General features: G+C 45.9%; 1 protein-coding gene across 3 annotated transcripts; it reads right to left on the reverse strand.

The window, feature by feature from the left end:
* myo1b (myosin IB) lies at positions 1-26,610 on the reverse strand. 3 transcript variants are annotated; one of them, XM_085920417.1, is made up of 32 exons: positions 26,339-26,610; positions 22,898-23,042; positions 20,883-20,998; positions 16,280-16,374; positions 15,519-15,623; positions 14,471-14,517; positions 13,702-13,765; positions 12,020-12,118; positions 10,951-11,054; positions 10,669-10,816; positions 10,226-10,344; positions 9,840-9,926; positions 9,619-9,684; positions 7,940-8,044; positions 7,286-7,348; positions 7,015-7,215; positions 6,715-6,941; positions 6,442-6,642; positions 5,606-5,699; positions 4,838-4,987; positions 4,693-4,761; positions 4,534-4,620; positions 4,287-4,373; positions 3,823-3,909; positions 3,239-3,325; positions 2,492-2,566; positions 2,288-2,422; positions 2,073-2,179; positions 1,851-1,983; positions 1,625-1,777; positions 1,419-1,552; positions 1-1,338 (listed from the first exon to the last, which is right to left on the reverse strand). In XM_085920417.1, the coding sequence occupies exons 2-32, from the start codon at positions 23,021-23,023 to the stop codon at positions 1,203-1,205; spliced, it is 3,507 nt and encodes a 1,168-aa protein (XP_085776543.1). In that variant the 5' UTR covers positions 23,024-23,042; positions 26,339-26,610; the 3' UTR covers positions 1-1,202. The 3 variants fall into 3 exon arrangements, with proteins under 3 accessions (XP_085776543.1, XP_085776541.1, XP_085776542.1); XM_085920415.1 differs by lacking the exons at positions 3,823-3,909; positions 4,287-4,373; XM_085920416.1 differs by lacking the exons at positions 3,239-3,325; positions 3,823-3,909; positions 4,287-4,373.
* Between the last annotated feature and the right edge of the window lie 1,245 nt (positions 26,611-27,855).

Consider the following 27,855-nt stretch of genomic DNA (forward strand, 5'->3'; position numbering starts at 1 on the left):
TAACCTTCATTTATTACTGATCTTTATTTCATTAAAAAAAAAAAAAAAAGATTGCTTGTATATGTTACATTGGAACATTTCTGCGTTCTGTCTCAGGACACAAATCTTTTTTTTCTTTTTAGGCACAAAAGCAGCTGTAGCCACAAGACACCAGGGAAGAAAATGCGAGTGAAGCAAAAAAGGTGCGTGCCCCCAAAAAAGCAACACACAGTAGTCTCAGCATCATAGGTGACATTCAAAAGTACACACTACAAACCAAGGTACCAAGAAATAAGACTCCACTTAGCCACACATTCTCCGTGACGCCATATTGTAAATATTAATAACCAAGATCCCCTGAAAAGCTGGAAAAAAAACAAAACCTCATCAAAATTGCTGCAATTCATCAAACACACCACCACGTGCGTGCTTAGCGTTTGCTTATTGGAGGCAAAGAAGAAAAATAGAAATCTGCTCAAGCTATCGTTAAAAACGCTGCAATTTCACTAACGAGGAGACCGAGTCCACGCAAAGGCCACGCCGCGGAAGGCCGCGCACTACCGCTTAGCAAAAAAAGAAAAAAAATATATTGCACAGGAGAAACAGCTCGCAACGTTTCGTGTTTCTCGTCGTCGCGTTGTTGTGGATTAAATAAAGCTTGGCATGGATCACACTGGCTAAGGTAAAAAAAAATAATAATAATAATGATAAAGCGGGAATTGATCACGTGTGTAGTGTCCTAAAGTCGATACGCTGCACATCTGCAAACTTTTTTTGGCAATGATGATCCGAATCTGCATTTCTAAGCAACAAGTCAACGGCACACTGGAATTAGGAATGAATTTTTTTTTAACAATCATCTCATAATTCACTGTGCTTTTTTTTTTAGGAACTAACCAGAAAATACAATTCTCTTGTTGGTGTTTTTTTTTGGTTCTACCAAAGTACAAAAGCAAGTGCAGTACTTCAAGTTGCGGACCCGACAGCTCCAGAACCCTCATGACGTCTTTAAAGCGTCTCAAAGTCGAGGCCGGTCGGGGCTCGGAACCTCGTTATCGGTCAGAGCGAGCGCCGCCGCCGCTCGTGACAAATTCTTTTCCAGACGCAGATGGAACCAAATTTTTTTTGTGGCACGATCACGGGCTTTCACAATAAGGAAAAAAAAAAAAAAAAAAAGCCAAATAAGTGCGGCGTCATCGGCGACGGTGCTGGCGATTTCGGGGCTATGCGGTGGCGGCGGGCACCGACACCTCCAGCAGACGGTTGTTCTTCCGCTTACAAGAAGCGCTGTTGCCGTTCTTGGGGGCCGCCTGGATGAACTTCACGCACACTTTGTCTTGCTTGAACTGAACCAGAAACCTGCCAGAGAGGAAGGACCAAGGTCACACAACCGGGAAGACGTCAAGCAGCCCGAAGCCAAAAGTCGTCATCTGGCTTACTCGTCCGAGATGTCGATGTCGAGCTGCTCGCCGTCGTCGGAGGCGGTGGAGCCGATGTGGTGCAGTTTGGTGATGGTCTCGATCAAGTGCTCGCTGCTGAGTAGGTAGTCGCCTTTGACGGCCGAGGCCGAGCCCTGCGGAGGAGTCACGCAATTTTTAGACGGGAGGTTTGCAAATTGTGACATCACAGCGGCGCAAATTTCCACCTCTTTGAGTTTGAGCGCAAAGAATCCGTCGTTCTGCGTGCTGACGGAAACGCTGATGAGGTCGGGCAGAGCCACGCTGGCCTTCACTTGGCCCGTCTTCTGGTCGGCCAGCACCACGTTCTTCTTTGTCAGGAGGAGGATGCGACTTGCGCCCTGAAGGAAACGCACACGCGGTTTACACGACGCAAATAGAAGAGGGCGGCGGCCATTTTGGAAGGTTTCTTACTTTGCCATTGGCCCTGTTAATCTTGTTGACCACATCGGCCAGCAGAACCTTTTCTTCGACGCAATTATTGAGCTTTAGATATTTGGGGTTCTTGCTGATCTCCAAGTAGTCCCCCTTGAAGGGCTGGCTTACGCTGAGACAAAAAAAAAAAAAAAAACAATCAACGCAGAATTGAGACTTGTCACGCCTCAACATGAAAAGCAAAGAGCGAATCTTCCGTACCTGCTCGGGTAAAGAGACTTTTTATCCTTGAACAGCTCGCTGGCCTCCAGCTTCTCCTGGTACACGGCCTTCCTCTCCTCGCTGAACTGGCTTCGGTATTTCTTGCACTGAGCGCAAAATAACGGGATCATTTCTTTCAGCAAACTTCGGCTAATTTAGCATCGCATGCTAAGTATAGCTAAGCTGTGACAGCCGTTGCTCAATTTATGACCGACCCTCCAAAGGTGGAAGATGGAGCGCAGTTGCGCGTGCGCCGCATCCAGGAAGCGGTAAGGCCGCGCAGGCCACTTCTTGTCCACGGGGGACATGGAAGGCAAGCCGCTCTTCACGCCCAGGAAATATTTCTGCATCTGCGAGAGGAAAAAAAAGCACGTCGGGGCCGGAATTGGCTTTTGTGAAGGTAATTGCATCAAACTTACGATTCTCTGAATGGTGAAGTTGTAGATCTTTTTCCCCGCGTTTGCCCTGAAGAATTTTCGGTATTCCCTGCGGACCTATCAAAGACGAGCGCAAAGAAAAAACAAAACAATCATCCGCCGCTCCTTTTTTGATGTCAGGGTGAAACGGACACAAAGGAAGACACAAAATCCTTCCTGGCCAACGTGTGTTGTGAACAGGTGCAGCGTGGATGGTGAACAATTAGGATGATGGAAGATTAACACCGCAACAATGTCCACGTGGACCATTTGAGGCATTCGCGACAATCACACACACACACACACAAAACGCACACCTAGATGAAGAGAGAGATGGCAGGTTAAACACAAAAACAATGTCGCTCGACATGAGGGGTTAGTTGAACGCATGACAGACGGCAACAGAAGACAGCCTCGGCACTCGGTGTCCAAATATTCTCCTTTGAAAAAAAGTGTTTGCACTAGCATTAAGTGAACTAAACTAAAAGGCAATTCTTTTCCGTTGAAGTTCAATTTCATAGTACGCTCGAAGTGAGTCGAGTCGATTGAAGAAAAGAACAGTCATAAAAAGAAAGTCTCGGATCTCGATGGGGTTTGATTGCGTTGAAGCTAGCACGGATGGCGAAATGAATAAAACGTGATGTCTGGCTTCCTGAACGAGGACACACGCAGCGGAAGGAGACGTGAGGAGAGGTGGTTAGTAGCGGTCGCTAGGTTGGACGATGGCTCGGCCTGAGGGCTGCGAGGTACCTTGAGTCCCTGCCAGCAGGCCCAAATGACGGCGACGGCGTGTTTACGCCTGGCCTCTTCCTTCAGCTTCCTCAGCTCCCTGCGAGCCTAAGCAAGGGACGGGCGAGGACACACAACAAAACCAAGCCAGAGAAGATGAGCGGAAGAAGGAGCACGCCACGTTACGCCGCCTTGCCCGAGGTGGGAACACATCAAACACTGCATCACTCACTCACACACGCAACATTTGAACATCTGAACGCATTGAGCACAATGGTTTTTTTTTTTTTCCAGGACTTTCTGGAAATAAATAAATATTCAACTTTGTGACAATGTGACTTCACCTGAAGGCCTCCAAATGGCTCCTGTGGAGAAAAAAGGAGGACGGAGAGAAAACGTGCATGGCGCAGTCATGCAGATGAGGCATGCGAAGCTGAGCAAGCCGTCAGTCACTAGGGTTGGATAAATGAGGGAAGGAAAAAAAAAAAAAATGGATGTGGAGCTTAGAAGGCTTACGGACATGAAGTATTTTTTTTTTTTTTGGTGGATGGAGGCGGCCAGTGACAAAAATCACGACAAGTCAATCCAACAGGCTTCCCAAATACCTTGGTGCCCTGCCAGCCGGCCCAAATGACCGACACGGCGCGTTTGTTCCTGGCCTCTTCCTTCAGCCGCCGCAACTCTCTCCGAGCCTGACAGGAAACCAACGGCGCGGCAAAAGCTCATTTCAATCCCTCAATCAAGCTTTTCAAAGCATATTCAAATGGGGCCAGCCGAGTCGGCTGACCAAATCATCTGGCCAAAGACTTCGGAAGACGGCGTCCGTGATCTTATCGGCCGCTTTGGAAGCCACGTGACCGATATGACAATGTTTTTTCTTTTTTAAAGGACCAACATGTAATTGATGGGCATCGTCGCCTCTGCTGGCAGAATATTGGAACTGCACGAGGTGATGCCAACAAACATCGCCGACAAGCTTCCACAGACGACAGGGACAAACTAAGAAACGGAGACCAGCGACGGGGTCTGCGATAACGGACGGCTACACACGACGTCCGGGTGGAAATACCTGCGTTCCCTGCCAGTATGCCCAAATTACTGTCACAGCCTGTTTATTCCGCACTTCTTGTTTGAGGCGGCGCAGCTCCGTTCGAGCCTGGAGGGACGCCGGGGGTCGTTTTGGCGACAAAGAGCAGAGCGTGAGAAAAGAGCAGACTCGAGAAAAAGCCAAAGTGCGGCGCCGGCGGGAAAAAGTGGAATGGAATTGCGCAGGAGAAGGCACGCCCGTTTGGTGTTTTGGTGAGCGAAGGGGCTACCTGAGTGCCGTGCCAGTAAGCCGCAATGGTGGTCGCCGCCTCCTCGCACCTCTTCTGATGCTTCAGTTCCCTCAACAGCTTGCGAGCCTGAAAGGAGGAGGCCTTAGCATGTTGCGTCATCCTTCCTTGGTTTGATTGGAAGCAAAGTTGCGCGCACACCTGCCATCCGCGAGCGTACGACTGCACCACGGTGGTGGCGCTCTTGATCCGCTGGTATTTCTTTTGTTGCTGTCAGATGGAAACGGAGCGCTCGGTAATCATGTCTGGGCGCCGTTCGGGAGAGATTTTGTTTTTTGTTTCTCACCGCGTAACGCCGGTACCACGCCGCGACCACAACTTGACTCTTTTTCAGCAACAAGAAATGAGTGCGGCACTTCCAGCCGCGGTAGATTTTCTGAATGAGCGTGGCCAGGTCCTGCAGGCACTGCCGCCGCCTTTCCTCTAAAAAGAACAACTGGGGGCAAAGAGAAGGGGGAAATTGGATCAGAACAAGACATTCTCCGTGTTTGCAGGAAATTGTGAAGATTGCTGTTGAAATCATTTTGAGGCATTGACACGCAGGTCGCAAAGTGCCCCGTCTTTTACGGTCTTGGTGATGCGGAAAGCGACGTTTATCTCGGAGCAAATATTGATTCGGAGATATCAAGAACAAAGTCCAAGCGCCACCTGAAGGGAACAAAATGACGCTTTACAGCTTGGCCCGCAGCTAAATTATAAAAAGAAAAAAAAAATCCCTTATCTTCTTCAGCTGCTATACAAATACATTTATTGTCCTTTGCTGATATGGACGTGCTATTCATTCATCTGGCAAGGCTTGTTTGTTTGATTTTTCTTTTTGACCCGCCCTCGAGATGGAGGAGCTCGTATAAGCGATTACAATAAAATGACACTTTTGCGCCGCACGCACGAGCAAGCTCAAGAGTTGACTCGAGATGCCGCTTTCCCGTGTAAGGCTAAACGGAAGCACGTGTTCGCTCCCAGGCAGTACGTTCTGTCCACCTTCTGCCACAACGGGCTTTTCCTACGTTAAAACACAAAGTCTTGCGAGGCGCTTCACGCTTGCTCGTTTTACCGTCCGTGGATTCCTGATGAAGATTTTCGAGCGGCCGTAGGAGAATTCTTCAGTGGGAACTTGAAGATCTGCCATGAGGACTTCTACTCCCTCCCTAAGGGGAGAGGGAAAAAACAAAACAAACAAACAAAAAAAACAATCACAGGCCAGGCGACATTTCAAACACCGACGAGCCACAATATTAGAAACATTTCTGCTTTTAAAATTAACTTGACACACTAAAAATACATTTTGTGTGATTATTGACAACTTTATTCATCGTTCAAAATGTTGATATGACTTAGAAGCAGAACATTTGATTATTTTACATTCATTTGTCATTTAGTATTTATTTAACTGTGTGGTGAAAAATGGCTAGTTTTTTTTAGAATAAATAAATAGATAAATATTAATAATATATATATTTTTTTTTAAAAGGCAGATTTTTGGTGATTTTCAAAATCGGCCAATTCCTCATTTGGGCTCCGCGAGAGGGAGCCCGTGTCACTTTGAGATCCACCAATAAACACAAGGCCATGAAAATCCCAAATGAAATGCCGCATAACCAGCAGGCAAATAATGCGCATGCCATTGTGAATCCATTTTCATTTCAGGCCCCTTCTAAGAGCACAACCAGATTGCGCCGACAACTCCCAGGTGGGAGCCCGGCGCTCCGGCGGCGCCCTATTAGCGCAGCTCACAAACTCTTTCCACTGGGAGTAGCCCCAAGCTCAGACTATGTCAAGTCCACGGCTGCACATTTTCACTCAAAGCCTCCAGGGAAGTTCTGGCAAAAAGCCCGGTAATGCCCCCTCCCGCTCCCCCACCCGCCGACTGTGAATAAACATGCCCATTACCTGGCGGGACCTCTCCAATGCGGCCATGTCCGCTTGCAGAGCATTTTGTAGCGCTCCAAGCAGGGCCCGTACGGCTGGCGGAAAGCGTAGCCGGCTCTTCTCACGCGGACGTTCTCCATCAGGCCCAAGTAGCGCACTTGATGGCAAACCAGCGACGGGGTGAAAATGTGCGCCGCCTTCTTGTCGTTGGGCTTGATGCACCTGGAACAAATACGAGAGACCCAACTTCAGGGGGCCCCGATCGGATTTTAACGGTCGTCGATATCACCTCACCGGATGTAGTTGGGGTTCTTGGTCTGGAGGTTCTTCATGAGGGTGCCCACCGACGCTTTAAATTGGGAGCCGGCGGTGGGCGGCCTCTTCAGGTTGACTTTGCTCGGGTTGCCCTCGGGGAAAAGCTCCTTAATCAGGCTATGGTTGGCCTTGAACATGGCTTGGGACAAGTCTCGATACAGGAGGTCGTTGTTCTTGTCCACGAAGCCTTCCACGCAGTACAGCACCTTCACCGCAGAGGGAAACGACTCAACGGGTCTGATCGGGCTCAGCCATTCCGTGCGGGGGGGGAGATCGTACCTTGCCGGCGTAGTGCTGGATGCGGAAGCAACTGTGCGGCAAGCTGTGGTCGTTGAGGAACTTTGAATTCTTGCTCAGGCGGCTCTCAAAGTGCTGGTGCTCAGCGCACACCGTGTTCAGCTTGTCCAGGAAGGTCTCGTCCGTCACCGTCCCCGGACGCAGGCACTCCTCGTCCAACATGGCCATGATGCCGTTTTGGTTCTGGTGGAGCAAAAACACAAGATGACCTCCAACAGCTCTTTGCCATTTGTTTTCCAACAGCGGGACTTACGTTCTCAATGAGGTCACAGATAACGGCATTGTTGAAATATTCAATGTTGGTCCACTCGATGCCCTGCAACAAAAGTGAGATGAAGGTCAGAGTTACCATGGCTGGACAAGAAAAAAAAAAAAAAGTCGGATGGTTTGATTGCAGTCACAAAAAAAAATTCCTCAGCATAACCTTCCTGCACTCGGTTTCCATTACGTCTGTAAACAAATAAGGAGGGGGGGGGGTTCTCGTGCTGGCGTTTTTTTACGATGGGGACAACATTGCATATTTGGCATCACGCAAGCCGCTTTGAAAGAAAAAAAGTGCTCAAAATAAAACCCCTCTATGCCGACCTCTAAATTACAGCAACTAATGGGCTGAGAACACGACTTCAGTTGGGGGGGGGTGCAAAGAAGGCGTGGCTTCCACTGATGGCCCATCAGCCGCATTCCTGATTGGTGCAACTTCCCTCCTGTCGACAGGCTTTGTGGTATTTTCCCATGCTGTCGGCTGGAAAGTGGCCAGACGAGTTGCAGGGTCGCCGCTCGCAGACGCTTAGCTTTGAAAACAAGCAGATCTTGACGGGCGGGGCTTTTACGCTTTCTGCATGGAGAGATGGCCTCAATGCCCCGCCCCCCTCCCCTCGTTTGCGACGACGCGGATCTGAAAACTTGCCTCTCGGATGTACTCCTCCTGTTCCTCGCGCAGGGTCAGCTCGATGAAGATCTGCTGCAGCTTCTCGTTGCAATAGTTGATAATGAACTGCTCGAAGCTGTTGTCCTGTGGGAGGAGCCACAGAAACAAGGAGCCTCTTAAAAATCTCAAAGTCTTTCTGAAAATATCAGTACAACATTTGATTACAAAGCAGGCTACTTTGCTATCCTTAGCTAATGCTACGCAGTTTGAACTACCGTGAAAAATTCTAGCACAAGCAGACGGGAGGCCCTTACGATAAATCCACGTACGCAAGCGCCCCGATTCGCTTGTGAAACATTTCCGACTGTTGTCAATTACGACCCATTGCGGGGAGCGTCACGCTTCCTAGCAGATGGCCCTAATTGCGCCGCCACGTGTTGGGTTAGACATTATTAGCGACAGCAACAAGGTGGTTAGAGGCGCATTTAGTAGAGCAGCTCATGGAGTGAAGGACACGGCAAGGTTTGACAAAAAAGAATGGCAACGTGCCGAGCCATTTCCCATGACAGAGAAACCGCCGTCGCCTTCGCAGCTAAAAAACAAAAGGTCACTCGATAGCAAAGCAAGGCAAGTGGCAGCAGGTCATAAAGGGAATTGCCCAAAACCCCAAATTTCTCTCACAACATCCTCCTTTGTCACGTTCTCCGCTTGATGACATCATTTGATTAACCTGTTCAGGTAAGATAACCCAGCGAAAAGAAATGAGGAAAAGCAAAAACAGCCTCAACCTCCAGCCTCATTCTGAGTGGATGCCGCGTCTCGGCCGATGCAAAAGTTGCCTTTGCATCTCTGCCCCCCCCACTCCCCCCGAATTGTCGTTGAATTAGGAGGAGCATGCGTCAAGCACAGCAAACAGCGGGCTGGGGTTACTTACGGCTTTCTGTTCACCAAGACGGCAGACAACGGACAAGAGAGTGAGTCGAGTGAATGAGCAGTGGCGTGACAAAGACATCAACTTCATGAATATGTGTCACATTTGAAGGAATATTGCACTCACCAACCCTTTTCAAATGAATTCCATCACTACATTCCCAAAAAATCCAACGATGATTCAATGATTAAAATAGTTGTCGAGCAATTTTATGTTGATCGATTAATTTGACACTACTAAAAACTAAGAAACAATTCAGTAATCCTTTCGCATACCACTAGAGGGAGCCAAACATTTGTACACACTGACTGTACATGCTAACATTATGAACAATGGAAAAAATGAAATAATAAAGACACAAATATGACAAAAAAATGTTTCCAAGAATTTGTACGCAAGTTGGAAATTGTTCACCGTAACGAAATGTCATAAGTCGCGTCGGCCCGAATCGAGACTATTACATGTGCGAAATGATGTATCGATCGGCGTCTTCGAGGTCAGTTTGTTTTATTGTGCTGGGCAGATATTAGCGTTGAAATCAACAAGCGGCCAGAGAGGATTTAACTCCTGAGAGCAGTAAAGCTGAACTAATCCAATATGAATATGCTTTTATCAGCCCACGGTTGTGGTGATAAGCTCCGCGCAGGTATGTCGCCAGCCACACGGACAGCCCCGGCCCGGCAAAATCCTTTTAAAGCTGATCAAATGGATGCGTGGTCACATTCTGTCCTCAAGAGACACAGGTGGAAGGACAGACAGACAGACAGAAGGCTTTTAGTTTTCCTACCTCGAATATCTCGAAGCCGTAGATATCCAGCACCCCCATGACCTTGTGGCGGCTTTTAGTTTGTGCCTGCGGGCGGACAATTTACTCAATAGGAGAATTTTACAGGGCAAGCGGCTTATGCAATATTGAACACATTGTCACTTGCATCGGCAAAATGGCTACTTTGAAGAAGAACAAAAAGAAAACAAACAAAAAAAATAACCCACATTAGCATCTCTTACTTTTATGCTTTCATTGATCCGTGTAACAAGCCAGCTAAACAAACGGGTGTAGAGATTTTTGGCAAGGGCATCTCGGGCATAGTAGGCCTGCAAGAAAAAAAAAAAAAAAATCAATATGTTAGGACAATATAAAAACATAAACAAACTTGCTAACAAGAAAGTCCCGGGTGGATTGTGTTAGCAACATGTTTTTTTTTTTGCGTCCAACTTGAATGAACCCACTAACTTCTGAAATCTGTCCCACAAATGAATTTTCAAGAGGCCTACTCCTCATCTATAATTGAGAGCTTTGCATGTCACGCTGATGCGAGGTGACAGCTCCTGCGTGAGTCAGCCAGCGCTGATCACACAAACGTCTTTCCCTCAGACGCTGGCTTCTCTCTCACCTGGGCCACGTTCAAGGTGGTCGACACCTTCTCCAATTTGGCCTCCACCGTCCGGTAACTGAAGGCCCGTTCCAGCACCGTCTGCTCGATCCCCAGCAGCTCGCACATCTCTTTCAAATCTGCCCGGCAGACAAAAAACAAAACAATTGCAGCAGCTGCAAGCATTTGAAGGAAACTTTCAAAGCAAAGAATTCAATTTGCTCCCGGGCAAGAAGCCGCATTGGTAAGAAAGAATGTCCGCTTGTTCATCAGCCGCCGATTCCAACCTTTGATACATTTCGGCAGATAGCGATCATTTGTGTTTTCCATTCTCAGCATCTCCCTTAGTTGCTCATTATAATGCTTCCACAATGTTTGAACGTATAGTAGGAATATTGAGGCGTTCAAATCAAGCCAATAGGGGGCGGCGGCTTAACGGCGGCGCAACGTCCAAATTTGCGTACCGTTTTTATCTCTGACGCGGCTCTCGTCCGTGCCGTTGCACCGCGACTCGGGCTTGAACTCGATGTTGCCGAGCTTCAGGACGGCCGCTACTAACTCCAGCACCGACCGGATCTCGTCCTCCATGAAGCCCACGATCTGCATTGCGTTCTGGGGATGGGAAATCAAATGCGGTCTGATTAGAGAGGTTTTCAATACTGTAAACACAACAGCAAGCGAGCTAGAATAAAAAAATATATATATAGTTTGTGAAGTTTTCTATGCGAGCGAAACATTGTGCTCACTTTGACCGTCCTGAACGTGGTGGCGTCGTCCAGGCCGTTCACCACGGCCGAATCGAGGCTCAAGTAGTTGTACTTGCTGAAGTCCCGCTCCAGTTTCAGTTTCTCTGTTACACACAAAAGCGAGGTGGAAATGAGGTCAGCTTCGAAACATACATTTAGTTTGCCGTGCTAAGATAAGAATCGCCGACAAAAGTAACCCGATAGATAATGTACGTCAAAAACTGCAGACGCCATGTTGGCACACGGAACATTTTTCAAAAATAGCCATCTTGGAACCGGCACGACGCAAGAATGGATTTGCGCTAATTAACCAAATCAATCCGCCTCTCATGTGTGCGCGCTCGGGAGTCAATGGCCATTATGTTCTTATCCTGTGCACGACATTCCAAACAATGAAAAGCAAATACGACTTTCACGGCCTCCCTTTGTTCTTTGCGGAAGACGGTGTGTGCCATTTACGCGTCCGTCCGTCCGTCCGTCCGTCGGGTGTTTGTCCAGCTGTACTGCGCTTGCAAATGCTCACACCATATTTCGGGAAATTTACATGACTTTTATGTACACAAAAAATGAATGAAAGAAATTCAAAGGTTAGTAATGAGGGTACGCCATCACTGTCTGACAACTCAATTGAATGAATGAAAAGAGGAAGCTGAAATTTGAGACTCTGAAAAGAACATCTGGCTACCTGAGGCTTCCTTTAAGTTGTAGTAATTATTTCCTGCTATTGATGTGAGGTCTTTTAAAAAACACTGGCGGTGCTAGAGGGGGGGCCCCTGGGGCACTTCCTCCTCGAAAAATGTTTGGACCACCCCCCTCTACCGTGCTAGTCCAATTTTTATGGAATTTATTTCAACATTTCTACTCGTCCCCTCTAGGAAATGTTTTGTGAATCCTTAGCTGTGTTTTCTGAACAATTTGAGGGGGTGAGTTGTAAAAAAAGATTGTTTGTTTTGCGGACCGCCTGAGATATCCTTTAGGGAAAAAAGTGCTTCAGAAATGTATAAAACGGAAAATAGAAAAATGAATTTCACATGACTCCAATTGAATGTGCAGTGTGCTTGAAACCTACTGAGTGTGTCATCAGAGGCTCCGGACAAGAGCTGATAAAAGATGTGGAAGTTCCTCTCTCCTCGAGGTTGTTTCACCACGCGGGACTTCTCCAGTAGATCTAAAAACAAAAGCAAACAATGCTGGTTTGAGAAAAAACAAAAGTGCACAGTATCTGACATTTTTTTTTTCCCCTGGCCTGACTCCAACAATTTGGTCCACCACATTTGCTTTGTGATAAAAATGAAGCTGAATGAGATAAAAGATGCTTGGAAGGTTGCAAATTTATGGAAGGACAATCGGGTTGAACTTCTCAATGACAAAACCGTGTCGTCGAGTTGCTATGGCAACCAAGGCAATATTTGTTTATCTGCAACCGCATACGTGTAAGGAAGCGCATTAAGATGTCCGGCATCTGCATTGGAAGCTCACTTGCCACTTTGATTAAAAGGGAAGCCCTCGTGTGCTCACCGCGTTCCATTTAATTAAAGACTCTCCGCACACAGACGGGCAGCTGACCCGCAAAGATGATGACGGAGTCTTCTTTTAACGGACCGGCATGATCCAAAACGTGTATGAGGTTGGAGTCTTTTTCCGCTGCCGGGATGGGAGCTTCTGCTCCAACCTATTTATTATTAGATGAGGCATATATTCCGTTGTGAATACAAAGATACTCTTTTGGGGGCCTCGCGAGCAAACGTGCCGGTGCACAGTGCAGGTAGGTGGTCAAGCTCGACACGTCGCTCAATTTTGTTGTGAGCTAAACTTTTCAAGCGCGCTGACAAATATTCACTGTTTTAGGAGTTACAATGGACTCTTGTCATTCAGAGGACCTACGCTGACTCATCCAGTAGGTGGGCAGCCGCAATGCAAGTGAAGAGCCCGGGGGATCAGGTCGGCCACCCCCGCCTTGTGAAGCGCTTGGCAGGAGTGATCCACAAGTGTAAACAACTCCACATTTAGCAAAATGGAGCTAAAGCATCGTAGTCTTCGGAGGGCCATTATGACTATTAACGCTTTTTATTACATAAGTTATGAAATCACAGATAGTCAAAACGAATAAAAAAACAATAAAAAGATGAAAAGTCATAAAGATTGTTAGCAATTTCTCTATTGGATTAAACGTGAAGACAATTGACACATTAAATACATTTGCGGGCCATATAAAATGATGTGGCCGGCCATATCTGGCCCCCGGGCCTTGGGTTTGACACCCATGAGCTAAAGTGTCCTCTCCATTCGGAGCGATGGTGAGAACATAGATGTGGCTGATGCGAGGAGACAAAATTAGAGGGCCCTAATTTGCTTTGAAAAGGAAAGTCCACATTGACCCGTGTGGCCGGCCCATAAGCTTGCTCTGTCTGAAGTTGTCGGATGCTCGTGCGGTGGCTCGTGCTCACACTCGCTCCCTCTTGCCGGAATTAACTCGGGCCTGCAAACAGAGAGTCGCTTGTGCCTCCTCTCGTTGTTTTTTTCCGAGACCTCTGGCGGGGAATTTGTCGCAGACAAAACAAAAAGTGAACAGAGGCGAGATAAAAGCAAAACAGAGGCATGAACCGAATAGTTCAGTGCCGGGTTCACTCTGGGTATGAAATTGACTTCCGTGATGGGGGGGGGGAAGCATCAGCGGCTATGAAATGCAATGTTTGGTGAAAGAATGCGACGACGGTAGGTTGAACGACGTCACCGAGTTGGCTTACTTACAGTTGCTGATGACTCCACCGAGAGGATCTCCTTTAAAGTCAAACTCAATGTCCATGTACTTCCCCTGTAGGTCACAGAGCACCAGTTACGACATGACGCAATCTTATCCACGCACCATTTTAGCTTTTCAATTGCAGCGTTACAAAATGCTACATGCTAATGCAAAAAAAGCTACTCCAGGTCTCAGAAGTTACACAGTTTACCTTAATGATGCCTCCGACCCAAATCCCCAAAATTTAAAAAAGACCGTTTTGTGTCAGATAACCCGGTCTCCGGTGAGATGTCATCCCGACCTTATCTAAAGGTTTATGCCAAGGTTACCTAAATATAAACAGATCAGGGCCGTAATCCGTCATAATACTTGTGCATGGGTGCAACTCTGCTCTGAGGCTAAGCACTGGCACTATTTCATTGCGGCGATGGAGATTAGTTATTTCATATTGTAATTGAGTAAAACAATTCATTCAAAAAAAATAACATGTAAAATGGAGTTTTGAGTGCAGCAAGGGAATTTCATGACTTTTCTCACTGACGGTTAAAGATGTCAACTGGGTTGTTTGTGAATGAGTTAAGAAAGAAGTCAAAACTCTTGTGTGTCACTTGAAAATATTCAACCTGACAGACTTTGAGCCTGCTGCTAGTGAGAAGCATAGGGGAGCCTGTTTTGCCAAAAACATAACTGTACAGGGAACGGGACTAATGTTTGTCACCGTGGAGACAGACGGCTTGCAAACCCAAATTCCAAGATTGGTCGTTAAAGAAAACTTACGAATCTGGATGAGTTGTCGTTCCTCACCGTCTTGGCATTTCCGAAAGCTGAAACATAGGAAAATTGTTCAGAGTGATTTTTAGACAATCATATTTCCGATACTTTGACCTTTCGACCTCCTACACGTCAATCAGTCGAGGACTACGCATCCGCCTCATAATTCTGTATGGATTAAGTAAAGTACTTGGATTTTCCTGGCTTTGATAAAGCCGAACCTTGTTGTCACGCCATATTCATGTCAATCTGTGTATTTTTGTGAAATAAAAATCTAATAACAATTCCTATACTATATTCAAGACATTACAACATCAAATAAAAAGTGGGGAATATTCTGAAAAGGCGCACGGCACACATTGTGTGAAGCCGGCTAACTGTACTCCCCCCCTCCCCCTCTGAAGCATTAAGCGGCAGCTAAACTCTTGCAGATGTGCAGCGACAAAAAAAAAACACTCGCATACAGCCTCATCCTTCACGGGCATTTCCTGTCCACTGCCCCCCACGGAAAATACAGCCGTCCACCTTCCAGCTTGACTTGTACAAAGTACAAATGAGTTAATTAAACGCAAAGTAAAGCTAAGTTACTCCAAATGACATATTTATGCAAATGCGTGGCAAGTCAGCTAGCTTAAAGGAAACGTACACACAAAATGCTTTCAAATCATATTGAGCAGCAAAATATGCAGAAACAATAACACGCACATTGAAACCGATTCTTTCCACTTTTTGAAAGATTAATAGTAATATTGCAGCTTTGTCACAACTTTCTTTTTTTATCATGTGCGAATAATCGGCAGGTGGGCGCCACACTGCCCCCTTGCGGCCACGGCACGCATAACAGAAGCACGTATCAGTCAATCCCTTTTAACAAGCATTCCACATTCCCAAAATGGATGCATGGCGCTGGATACTAGTCAACACTGGAAATATCCTTCCACGAAATTTACACATGTTAGCAATTAGGTCCCAAAAACAGTTGCGGCGTTGTTTGAGCTGCACTTGATTTGACACAGACAGTCCATGACGGAGCTGCTCGGCCCAGACGACTCACCTTCCAATACGGGATTGGACTGCAGGAGCTGTTCCTTGACCTTATTCACCTCTTGGCCCTTCCCACACACCGCTGCCACGTATGACATCACCAGCTTACTGGCCTCTGGAACGACACACACACACACACACACAGATATATATCAAGTCCGCTCTGTCGCCAGACGTGACTTATCCTTCAATCTCCCTGCGACGGGGGGAAGAAAAAAAAAAATTGAGGGATGGGTGGGGATCAATCAGGCAGAATGTAGTGCAAATCCACACAAAACACGAGACTTTCTTCTCACAGGACTATGATTGCATCATATAGGAAGATGACGGCAGCGTCTAACAACCATTTGGAGCAATGGAAGCAACTGGCTTGAAAATGCGTTTTACATTCACAAAGATAAAAGTGTATTTTGTCTGCCTCTATGATTTCAGCCAACATCTACATATTGGCTATTTTCCTCACAGGAAGTGTTTTATGCAATTCATGTACTAACACGCATTTCATCGCCGCCATCAAGTTGTAGATTTGATCTAAGTAGGCCCCCCCGCATAGGAAGCATGCTTTTGACTACAGGAACTTTGCGGCGCATCCCAAACGTGACGAGCTGAGCAGGCACATTTTCACCCACTGGGCATGTACTAAACCAATTACCGGCCCACTCCGATCCGAGACACTCTCTTCGTTTATTCTTGGAGTCATGAGAAATCAAGATTCCCCCTCAGGAGCGTTCGTGTAACATGAAGTGAAAAGGAATATCAAATGCTTCTTACCGGTTTTCCCCGACCCGCTCTCGCCTGTAATGAGAATACATTGGTCCTTGTCCTGGTCTCGGAGTGACCTGTAGGCCTCATCCGCCAAAGCGTAACTGGGGGACGCAAAGGAACAACTCGTTAGAGTCAAATTGATCATTTGCAAATACAAATGGTTAATTATTTGATCACACAGTAAAATCTTGAAATGTCTCCAAAATTTCTGGCAAGGTGACGCGTGAAAGAGGTTCAGTGAAATGTCACAGTGCTGTCTCAGGCCGAATGGCGTCGAAGCTAATTAGTAGCATATGAGCATATTGCGGAATTAGGTCGCATCTGTAAAACAGAGCGTCACGTTATTTCGCCACATTGTCGGCGAAACCGCTTAGGAGTCCGAACTAACTGACTGACGTGATGAGAATAAGTCTCGACTGGTTTTAAATCCTAGACTAGAATTTAGCAGAATTTGCTTTGGCAATTTGCTGGCTGGCATCGGGGTTAGAGGTCATCTCCATCCTGGTCATACGAGAAACCGCAGAGTAGCCTTTCAACAGACAGACAAAGCACCGTGGCGTGTTTTTGGTCTGTGTGAGCAAGGCGAGGTAGCCGGAGGGAAAGCAAATAATTGCTTCTAAGAAGTCGTGCCAAGGTAGTAGCCAGAAGTAGATGGCAGTTAGCATTCCAGGCAACGGTACAAAGTTGCGTCTAATGGGGCTCCAGCTTCTACTAAAGCAGGCCCTAACTAGCTTTGGCCGTAATCCCGACATAGCCCGCCTCAAGTCACCGTTAAGCAACTTGGCAAAAGTGACGTTTCATTTGTGGCATTTGGGTTAGACAAACTTCACATCTTTCCCATTCTCAGCTCATCACTTTGCACTTTTCAAAAAACTGAAAAGGGCAGCACAGTGCGGCAGATGTCTTCTTTGTCAAAAGCCTTCTGTCGCCTGACTTGATCCCGACAATGAGCAAAAATTATCCCGCCCAAGGGGAGAACTGTGGTGTGGGCCAAAAGGGGTGAGGGTACCGGGACAGAAACAAAAAAAGGGTGGGAGGGTCTATTGCCAGGGACTTTTCCAACGTGAGTCACAGCCAGCACAGTTTTGTTGGACCGCCATCACAGCTCAAATTCGACTAATTGCTTTGTCCCAGCGTACCCGCGAAGGATTGCGAAAAACCTAAATGACATTCAATCATCAGAGACACCTCCAAAAGTGTGTGAATTTGGCAATACGGGCCCGTAAGTTGTGCTTGGCGCTTCCCCCTGCACGTCACGCCGCGGCCGCGGGCTATAATTTGGATTTACACGTGGCAGCGGTGAACAAAAACCACAGCGGCATGACATCAGCGGGAGAAAATAGTTGAGTCAGTTCTCAAATCCACTCCTGTAACCGGGATACGGGGGATAAATGTCTCCTTTTGCAGACTTTGGTCACGATCCTTCCAATAGACGCTAGCCGGACGAGCGCAGAGATGCCATTTCATCGGATTTGGACTTTTTAGTAGCGTATCTCCAAAATTGACAACGGCTGCACAGGATGTTGGCTACCATCGGGCCTTTTCTATTTTCAGGCGCTATCATGAGAGCGGCCTGTGATCTCCGAGTGATGGCGCTTCCCCGCGAGGCAGGAAATCCGCCCCGGTTCTGCCGCAAGAGCCGAGGAAACGACTCCTTCCTAAACACCAGGTGGACGAAGAGGCCGATCCCAGGGCAGGCATGAAAGCGAGCGTGGGCAAAGCGGCCGGCGTGGGTGGCCGGGCGATACACGTGCAAAGAACGATGTGGCGTTGGAACGGAACACATGTGGCCCAGATGCTTGTGTCGTTGTAAAACAGGCGACACGAATCCACGATACCTCGACTGGATTTTTAATTAAGAGTCAAGCAAAGTGAGGCTACTGCCTCGGATTTTTATTGCGCGGCGCTACTACGCGCTCCATATGTTCAAACTTGTGTGTGTGCCGGAACTGAGAATTGACTCGAAACAGACAAGCCTTAAAAAGTTGAGTAGCGAGTATACCGAATGTGACTGAACGCCTGAGTCGAGAGATTTCATCGAGTCATAAATGGCGCAGCACATGGTTGAATCCTAACGTCCTGGCTGGGCGATATACTTGGGGGACGGGAGGGGGCCACAGGCAAGGAAATGGAAACAAAGGATGGAGACTTCATTTTATGATCCCAAAAGCAGCAGGCTTGTCAGATTGGGGAAATTCTTCCATTGGTGCTGCTCTTAATGTCTTATTCTGCCGCTAAAGCAAAAGTCTTTGGTCAGCGGTGATAACACCACGAGATATAGCGAGGACGATCGAAAGAGACGTATCATGGACTTCATCATGCAAAGTGGTAAGATACATTTTGTCCAGATAACATTCTCTAGTGCCAAATGGGGTAGTTGGCATTGGCTGAACGGCGAGACAAAGGCGCAAAGTAATGGCCCGTTTAGCGGCGGCCTCCCTGTTGTGTCTCTCAATTGGCCCTCTTTGAACAAAATGGCATGGGCAAATTTCCACAGGCTATTGAATCAACTTCACACCAATCACTCCCAAATCCAGCTTGTTTAACTTCACGTGACCAATCACAAGCTAGCCGAACACGACTCGTCCATTCCGGCTGTTTCTCTCAGGTCGAATTCATATCACCTGGCTCGCAGAAAGTCTCGAACTTTCATCTGCGGTCAGAAAAGGAACAAAGCGTACTCTTTGCCAATCATTCCCGAGTGGGCTCGCTGATGATCGCTATCACGCCGACGCAGTCCGCCCACCGGAGTCAAAATGCCATTTCGCAAAGTGCTCACTTCAAGCTACCGACAAACAGGTTGGCTGTTGCCGCGGTGATTACATAAGCCTTCATCACGACAGAGCCCCGTGTTATGAAAGGTTTGTAGAATTCGAAGCATTCATTCTCATGCGGGTCGATGATCGCCCGTCAATTAGTTGCGGTCAGGTTGATTTCCCTTCTGATGCACATTCAAATGCAAGAACACAACAATTTCCTCTCAAATATTTTCGCAGGAAAAGCTGGGTACAAAGTCCAGGAGTAATGAGGAAACAAAGGCCGTATATATATTTCTAACCTTTAACTATGACGAGCGGTTAAAGACAAAGCGAGGTGTGGTGCCATTAATCAGTAAATGACTAAAGTTCACCCCAGCCATAAATTTACAGCCAAGGAAATGACTTATGATTCAGAACAAAACTGCATCATCAGCAGCACGTTATGAACTTTTTGGAGCTTAGTTTCTCTTCAGGTCTGGGCAAGAGGCCGTAAAGGGTGGCCAGATACCAGATATCAGTTTTGCTAGCTCTAAATATTCTTCCTGTGATTTTTTTTTTATGATCAAATTCTTTTTATTTTGGGAGGTTGCGAATCTGCAAAAAACTGACGTATAGGGGCGGAAATCCCCCGAATGTAAACAAGCACAGGATCCCAACCCCCGAGGCTCCAAAGCCGTCCTTCCGTCTCGCCTTGGCAACAACGGACAGCTGCTTTGCAAGATTTTGTGCACGGGCTAATTAGTTGACCTTCATGGAGAAGAGGAAAGAAGGTCCGCGTCTCTCGGGAGCGCTTGTTAACCGACGGGTGGCGCATCTGGTTAATGCAACTCGGCTAGTTTTAATTACCTTTTGCCAGGAAATTCCAAGTGATTGTGAAATAGCTGCGATCGGGTTGACGCGTAAGTGTGATTGACTTTTCGAGTGCGGGTGTATTATTTGAAAAGAAAGTCAAAGTTATTTGTTACTTCTTATTTGTTCACTGAAGTTTCCCGGGCTGTCACCGAGGTGTCAAATGCGAGCGAGTCAATACGTCAACAATTACTGGTGTTATCTGATAAGCTATCTGGAAGCCTGAGATGGTTCAATATGTGAGTGGTAAAAAGTGGGCATCATCTGGACGAGCGGGTGTTAGGACGGTCCTGGAAAAGAGCCGGCAAGATATTTGCATGTACTTTACTTGCTTAACACGGCTACACTGGTTTTGTCAACATGGCACGGCACCACCGATTTGAATGAAAATGAGCAAATTTGACTAATGATTTGACTAACATTAAAAAAATGGAATGGAAAAGTGCCAGTGCTGCATTATTATTATTGCTATTATCATTATTATATTTATTATTATATCTATTTTTTCATTATTCTTATTTTTTGTGTGTGTGTGTGTATTGTTTATGAAATGTCACACACAAAATACAAAGAAGAGGAAAAAAACAGCTTGAAGCAGTTTTGTTTCCTTCCCAACTTACAAATCAACCAAATCTGGCTTCTGTCTATTTATCAGGGACATTGGTAATTCCCCTTCTTGCAATCTGTCTCTCGGGGGCTTCAGAGGCGAGACCCAGCCGGCTAATTGACGAGCGCTTGGCCTTTGTTTGGTCTTGGCAGCCTCGCAGCAACGCTGACGTAAGGTTGCCATTGGACAGATGGTCGGCCAAAGAGCTCAATGGCCAGGGGAGCTCCGTCCAGTCTGACTCAAGACTTGCCCTTTTGATACCACCCCCACCTCACATTGGTGCACTTTGCTAATCTTTTGGCTTTTGCCAGTAGATACAGCTGAGCATCCTTTTCAGGGTTAAAGGATGGGGGAGAAAAAAAAGAAGAGAAAAATCAGGGTAGCTTGGACTCACATGTGTGGACTAAGTTCGTAGAAGTTTCTGTTGCGATACTCTTCCACTTTCTCTGGGCTGTAGATGGGCAGTGACCTGTAAGGGTTCATGGAGATCACCACACTGCCAATGTAAGTCTGCGGGGAAGAAATCAGATGGTTAATTGACGGTAGACTGAACCTAAAAAAAAAAAAAAAGAAACCCTGATTGTTGAACAACAATGGCAGGAATTCTGCTGGCCTCAGCTTTTCACAGCTGGGGATTGCTAATACATTGTTGAGGCTTGCAATGCCTGAAGTGAAACTTTGGATAAACAGGAATTTAGGGCGGAGCCAAAGCTCACAAGCCAGAGGTATCTGATGCTAAACCAGTTAGGATACCTCAAGTTAACTTTTCTTCTGCATCACTTTCATTTACATGACAACAATGACGGTGCCGGTGCCACCTACTGAAATGGATGAGCAATTACACTTTATTCTAGTATTTAACGGCCGACTTACATAAAACAGAATCATACTGTAAAAAGCACATCTTTCCTCTGTTTTCCATCACACAAACACAAAATCAATCTTTACGTAACATTGACACCACGTCTGAGCAAAATGGAACACTTGAGCTCGGCGAGAGCACGAGCAGCGAGCTATCTACGCCTACGCTCGCAACAGAGTCTGGATGGCAACTTTCACACATCAACCTGAACATTTTCTCTAATGGTTTGTTGCGTAATCCACTCCAAACGGAGAGGAGCGCGGCGTGGTGCGGCGCGGCCCCGCCTGCAGCAACAACCTCCCACAGCCTCCCTCCCTCCCTCCCTCTCATTCAACAGCACACAGGAGGAAGCTGGAGGCCGTTTCAAGCGCTACAAAGCTCTATAATTGACTGCAATCTAAACATGGACATGTGCTGGTGCCAAGGCTTTTCGATGGCCACAGAGTACAAAGCGTGTTGGCCGTCATTTGATGCTCTAAAACGGGACATCAAATATCAGTCACCACTGAAGATGTCAACAAAAATAGACATGTTAGCCTTTTAAAGGAAGGACTTGAATAAATGCAAAAAAAGAACAAATTAAATCGAAGGCATCGGTGTCAAAATCAAGGCCCGGGGGCCAGATACGGCCTGCCACATCATTTTATGTGGCCCGCAAAGACACATTTTGCATCAACTGTGTGTCATTAATAAAATTAGAAATTGTCTTTACTTTAAAAATAAAATAAAATAAAGATATTGCGTGCAATTTTTATTACCATTCGTCCTTTTAAAATATTTGAACAGTTTTTACTAATTTGGGTTAGGGTTACTAACTTTACTAACCCTAACCCTTTCAAAAAGAGTTATTCATCAGTTTGATTAAAATATCAAAAAATAAAGTGTTTTTGTGAAGTGAACATCTGCAGCCCTCTTTATTATTTCCAAATGAAGTCAAACGCCAAAGCCAGCTCCTTTATCTGTTCTCCAATCATGGCATTCAAAAAATAAGCCACTTGGCTGCTTTTGCCCTGCAGTCAAAGCAAGATTGCTATCATCTTTTTCAATACGCACTTCAATTGTTTCATTATTGACCCAATGTTGCCGTGACTTGCAAATCTTTATTTTCATACGCTATTTAAATCAAAACACAGTTATGCCAAAAAGACTTAAGTCTTTATTTAGAAACTCAGAAGCTCTGAGATTATCGTTAGCGTGATCATCAGGAAGATAAAAACACCGAGCGAGTATCTGGTGCGCCGCGACGGCTATCATTGGCGCGCGAGTTGACGTTGGTTCTCCCTCGGGAAGCAACGTGGGCCGACGGCAACCGGAGCGGAGGTGTAATCATCACAGCTGATGTCTCCAGCAGCCAGACAGTCTGAGCATGAAGCTCGGCCCCTATTATGAGGCATAAAAATAGTTGAGGAAATGCTTTGCTTATAGAAACAAAAGCTGCTGGACACCGACTGACTGGGCTGCATAGATTTCGCCAGTCTTTGTTCAGAAAATGATGACACTGGAAATCTCAAAAAGGGAACTTATTAAAATACAAACTCCATACTTACGTAGATCTCATTGTGGTCAAAGCGCTTTTTCAGATTCTCAAGGAAAGAGTCTTCAGATAAGGGTTCCAGGAGGACCATGTCCCCCACCCCAATCATGTTGTCCAAAAGGGACGTTTTCACCTCCATTTTGTCTGGTGTTGTCTCCCTGAGAAAATAAACACAACAAATCAAATAAACAAAACATGCTAAACATGCTAACATGCCAATCTGGAAGGAGGTGGCCGTGTCAGGTGAGTGGCCATTGTCTTTTGCCTTTTCTATGTGGCAAAACTTCAGTCTAAATTCTGAACAAGGTAAATAAACAGTCCTAGCTGGAAAAGCAAACACTGGATCGGGCACATCGTTCAGTCAACAATAGTTTGCGTGCAGAAGGAAGACTTGGTCTTTCTTGCGTGTGAGAATGACTTCTACGTTTGACCTCTGGCTGCTTACTCAGATGGGAAATGCTCACATTGCAGTCAGTGGGTTTGATAAATCAAGAAAATAGCGCGGGATTCCCAATTTTATCACCCGTCCGCTCGCTGGCCGCAACACGCGGCTACAAAGCGACCCGGACAAAGACAATGCTGGGGCTGGCACTTTTCGCCGCCGCGTTGCCCTCAAATGCCTTTGGGCCAGTAATCCCGTTGCTATAGGAGAGCAAAAAAGAGGGGCCTAGCGTACATTGATGCGGGGGCTTTGCTCCACGTTGACCGGCATCATACAAACGCGGAAATGGAAAGCCTAATGTTTTCCGTATGCGTCTCGGTAGCAGCGGTGCTGTGATCTAAAAGGCGGGCCTTCAAATTCAAAATGACACTCAGGAGGCGTGTGGATGCTAACTCGCCAGACAAAGGCATCAGGTAATGAAATGACGCGGAGGAGATTACGAGGCTTTGGAGGAAAAACCCTCAATGGTTTCTGACACATAACTCTGCTCGGACTGTCAAACAAGCAGTTCTTGGAAGAAAAGAAAAAAAGGCTGTGTGTAGACTTCCTCTTGACTTTTTTTCTCTGGCTTCTGTTCCCCTCAGGGGCCTAATGTTATTAAGCTACAAAATAGCTAGCCGCATGGCTGCAGCAGGCCTCGGAGAGATGATAGCAAAGATACAAAATGGCATCGTTTACGAAGAATAAATCTTGGACTTCCGATGAATTGGGATGTCCAATGTGGCAAAACGCAATGTTGTCTTTCATGACGTGACTTTTTAAAAATCAACCTTTTCATGATCCAAGTGCTTTCCTTACAATTTTTGCCCAACGTACAGTCTCTCAAAAAAATAACGAGATTTAAATCAGTGGAAATCTGCTAGCGACGGATTAGCACCATCGTCATCATACGAGACATGCTCGGTGACCCAGATAGCGCCGGCAAATCAAATCTGCGAGGGCAACCTGGCGAAAGGCCATTAAAAGTGCATTTATTATTTACAAAAAGACAACTGCTGCCTCTTTTTTTGTAGACAGACAGGCAGACAGACAGACAGACAGACAGACTGCCATTCTTTGGTGGCTTTAGTTCCATTGCGTGATTGATCAATTGGAGTGTTTAAGGTGCGCAAATATGACTTTGTTCGCACAGCAGATTCTACAAACAACGTCGACAACAAAAGCTTCTCGTTCATAACTGCTGCTGATATTAATAATAAGAATAATAAAGGAGAGAGCAGACAATTATTGTTTGATTTGTCCCATGACATAAAAGAAGCTAAAAGGAGCCGGGCCATTGTGACTGTCCCTCTTTGTTTTGCTGCCCGAAGCCCTGTGAAAATGTCACTCGGGAAAAAAAAAAAAAAGCCAAAGCTGGTTTTTGTTCTGTCCACCGTTAATATGATTCAACCACAAACACCTCATCATGAGATCAGGTTTACTCTATCTAAAAACTTCAGACAGCTTACGAAAATAATTAAACAACTGTCCACCGTTAATATGATTCAACCACAAACACCTCATCATGAGATCGGGTTTACTCCATCTAAAAACTTCAGACAGCTTACGAAAATAATGAAACAACTCAAAGTAAAGAGTCAGTTGGAACATGCCAGAACGTTGACATCATTTAAATGGAAGAAATGTTTCAATATTTGAATTAATTGTACCCGAGATTAGCGTTTGCTTCATGGTTGTCACAGCTTGTGTTGTTTATTATTCTTATTTTCCGATCAGTTTGGCCATCTTGTTATCATGTGTCACTTAAAAGATTTTCTCCCCCCTAAAATATAAAAAATAGACTTGCGGATGTAAATTCAGCCTTTTGATAAAGTCAGTGCACAGATTTTTCTTGCTCTTGTTTTGTTGATGCAACGGCGCTCACAAGAGACACGCCTCGCCTCACTCACTCACAACACCAACCTGCATGGCCGCGTTGGCAAGGCAAGTTACAAACATGACAAACAGGCTGAGGGACTTTAAATACGCAGAGCGTGCCGTGAGCGAGCCGTCGAAAAACCCTTCAGCAACATCGATTGAAAACAAACGCACAAAGCCACCAGAAGTCATAAATGATTGGTCAAGTTAAAGATAATGAACTGCAAAAACCTTTGACAGCTTTGTTTGACAGGTAAAAAGTTCATATTTGATTTGCTGGGGGGGGGGGACCTCCGAGTCAACAGAGATATTCACGACACAATTTTGTAAAATTCAAGTTGACTTCAGATGGAAAACATTTACAATGGAGCAGTTGCGGTTTCAACATGTTATGCCTCATTTAGGCCGAATTCAATCAAAATACTTTTGTCTGCTTTCCATTAGTGATCAATATACAATATTGATGTTTCTGGCATACACACAACTGTATAGATTTGATATCAGTGTATAGTCTGAGCAGATTTTATGCACTTTGGTTACTTCAAATCATACACACAGGGCAAACGGATGTGTGATGTAATCCGGCGTTCCACGACAAGTATCGATTTTATTCCAGTACATTAAAAAGACCTCTTAAAACTTGGGTCAGTGACCTTGTTGTGATTAAGATATATATCATTGAGCCTCTTCTCCTGGTTTATCCACAAACTAAAAGGATGTTTACCCTCCAGGGTTCACCAGAAGATTCTCTTTTGCACAAAGTCGCACATGCTTGGAGTTCCGTCATGCCAGAAATAGTCGCAAGGTCAACAAATGGGCCCACGTTGCAAAAGATTGAAGTTGCATATGCATCTCCTCAGTGGGACACACAAAGACGACAGATGAAATCAATTAAGTCGAGACACAGAAAAACAAGAAGCAAAACTGCAAAATACTGCAATCTCTTCCCTTATTTTACTCCAACATTCCGATCTATTAATATGAAGCACAAAGAAACATGAATGCATCCCCCGCTCCTTCAACGGCGAAGTGGAGAGGAATGAATGAGTCGTCAAGCAAGACGACTTGGAAAAGTGTCCAAAAAGTTGCAGCAACTCAACAAAGCAAAGAGTTGGTAGGCGCCGTACAGAAATCAGAGCTCGATGCCGAACTTACCGGTTAACTCTCCAAAAGTCGCTTCCTCCCTTCCAAGATCCAATTTTCTGGAGAAAAGTAGTACCGCGGAGATGATTGCGGTCCAAATCCGGAGCGGCCCCGGGTTTGCCTGGAAGTGGAAACTCGGTTCTTGGAGCTTGTCTGGGAGCTTGAACGTGGCTCTCGGCACTTTTGAATGGAGCTCCGGATGGACTCGAGAGCTCGGCGTCCTCCGGCCACGGGGAGTGTCCAAAGCGGCGTCGCCGGGATAGTTCAGCGTCCCTTCATCACCTCCGGAGTCGGAGGGGAGTGGTGCGTTCGGGTGCTATAGGATATTTACTATTTCTCCTTTGTGTTCGTCAAGGATTGCTTTTGGGGATGTCACGGACAAGAACAGTCTGTCAGATAGAAGGGAATAACCTGAAATCAAGCATTCAAAAATATAGTCAGCTATTCCAAAGTCAACACTTTAACAGAACCTTTACGAGAAAACAGAAGAATAAAAAGAAAGTTCACGGTAGAAGTTGTACAATTCCAGAGGTACATTGAACGCACCGTTTTAATGATCCATCATCCCCTTCGTGTAGTCACCATTGCCCAACACTCCCCTCATGTGTCTTATTTCTAGATAGCACGCAAGCTTGTTTATTGTGTAATCGATATCAGATCAAATGCAACCTCCAGGTAAGCCTATTCTATTTATCTCAATGAAGTTTTGTGTTTTAAAGAAATGACAAACGTACCTGTGACATAGATGTGCACACTTGACAACTATGGCGCAAACATGCTACATGCATGTCCAATATCAAACATTTCTCATTGTACAAACGCAACTCCAAACTTTCATTTGCGTCATCCATATGTCTCACTCAGTTTTTATGCGTGTTGTGGTTTGACAGCTGCTAAGGCTTCTTGATGGCCATGTTGACTGCAATTGGCAAAATGCAACGTCTGCTTTCATTCACAATCAACAACCACTTTGACAAAGAAGGTAGGCCCGAGAGTTGATGTAAGTATGATTCAGATTTTACAACCTATATGAGACTGAACATTGATGGACTGTTCCAATAATATAGCCCAAAAAAAAGTTCTGGATCCAAACTTTTATCTTTATCCTGCAAACTAAAATGGAATGAGTTCTTCATTTGTATGTGTTCTGTCCAACAAGCACACATCTTGCTTCAGTACAAACTGTCCGTGAACGTGAATAATGTCGTAGTACGACTATCTTTGCTCCGAATCAGAAATCAATACATCTTGCCTCAGTCTAATGAAATCACTCAGTCTGAGTGATTGCGTTGGAGAAGACACCTCATCACGCCGTGCTTATAGATGCTCCTCTCTCTCCCGTGGGGTGCGAAGCACGCTGCCTCTCTTGCAGCTCCTCTGCTTCACCCAACTTAATTTTTTTTTACTCACCATCAGAATGATTGAACAGATAGAACGCAAAAAAGATTATCTAGTGGACATGCTTTTTTTTTTCTTTTGCCCCTGTTATCAGCAGCCTTAATTCAACACACCATGCTGCAATGTCAAAC

Source organism: Syngnathus leptorhynchus, chromosome 9 (genome assembly GCF_054491065.1).
Source record: "Syngnathus leptorhynchus isolate UIUO chromosome 9, UIUO_Slep, whole genome shotgun sequence".
Lineage (NCBI taxonomy): Eukaryota > Metazoa > Chordata > Actinopteri > Syngnathiformes > Syngnathidae > Syngnathus > Syngnathus leptorhynchus.

Excerpts from the sequence above, each read along its gene's own strand:
- myo1b (XM_085920417.1), bottom strand. The coding sequence starts at position 23,023 with ATGGAGGTGAAAACGTCCCTTTTGGACAACATGATTGGGGTGGGGGAC. Across the intron at positions 12,119-13,701 it reads CGGTGGAGTCATCAGCAACT|ATCTACTGGAGAAGTCCCGC; the intron begins GTAAGTAAGCCA and ends TTTTGTTTTTAG. Across the intron at positions 3,326-3,822 it reads CCGGCTGGCAGGGCACCAAG|GCTCGCAGGGAGCTGAGGAA; the intron begins GTATTTGGGAAG and ends TCCCTTGCTTAG.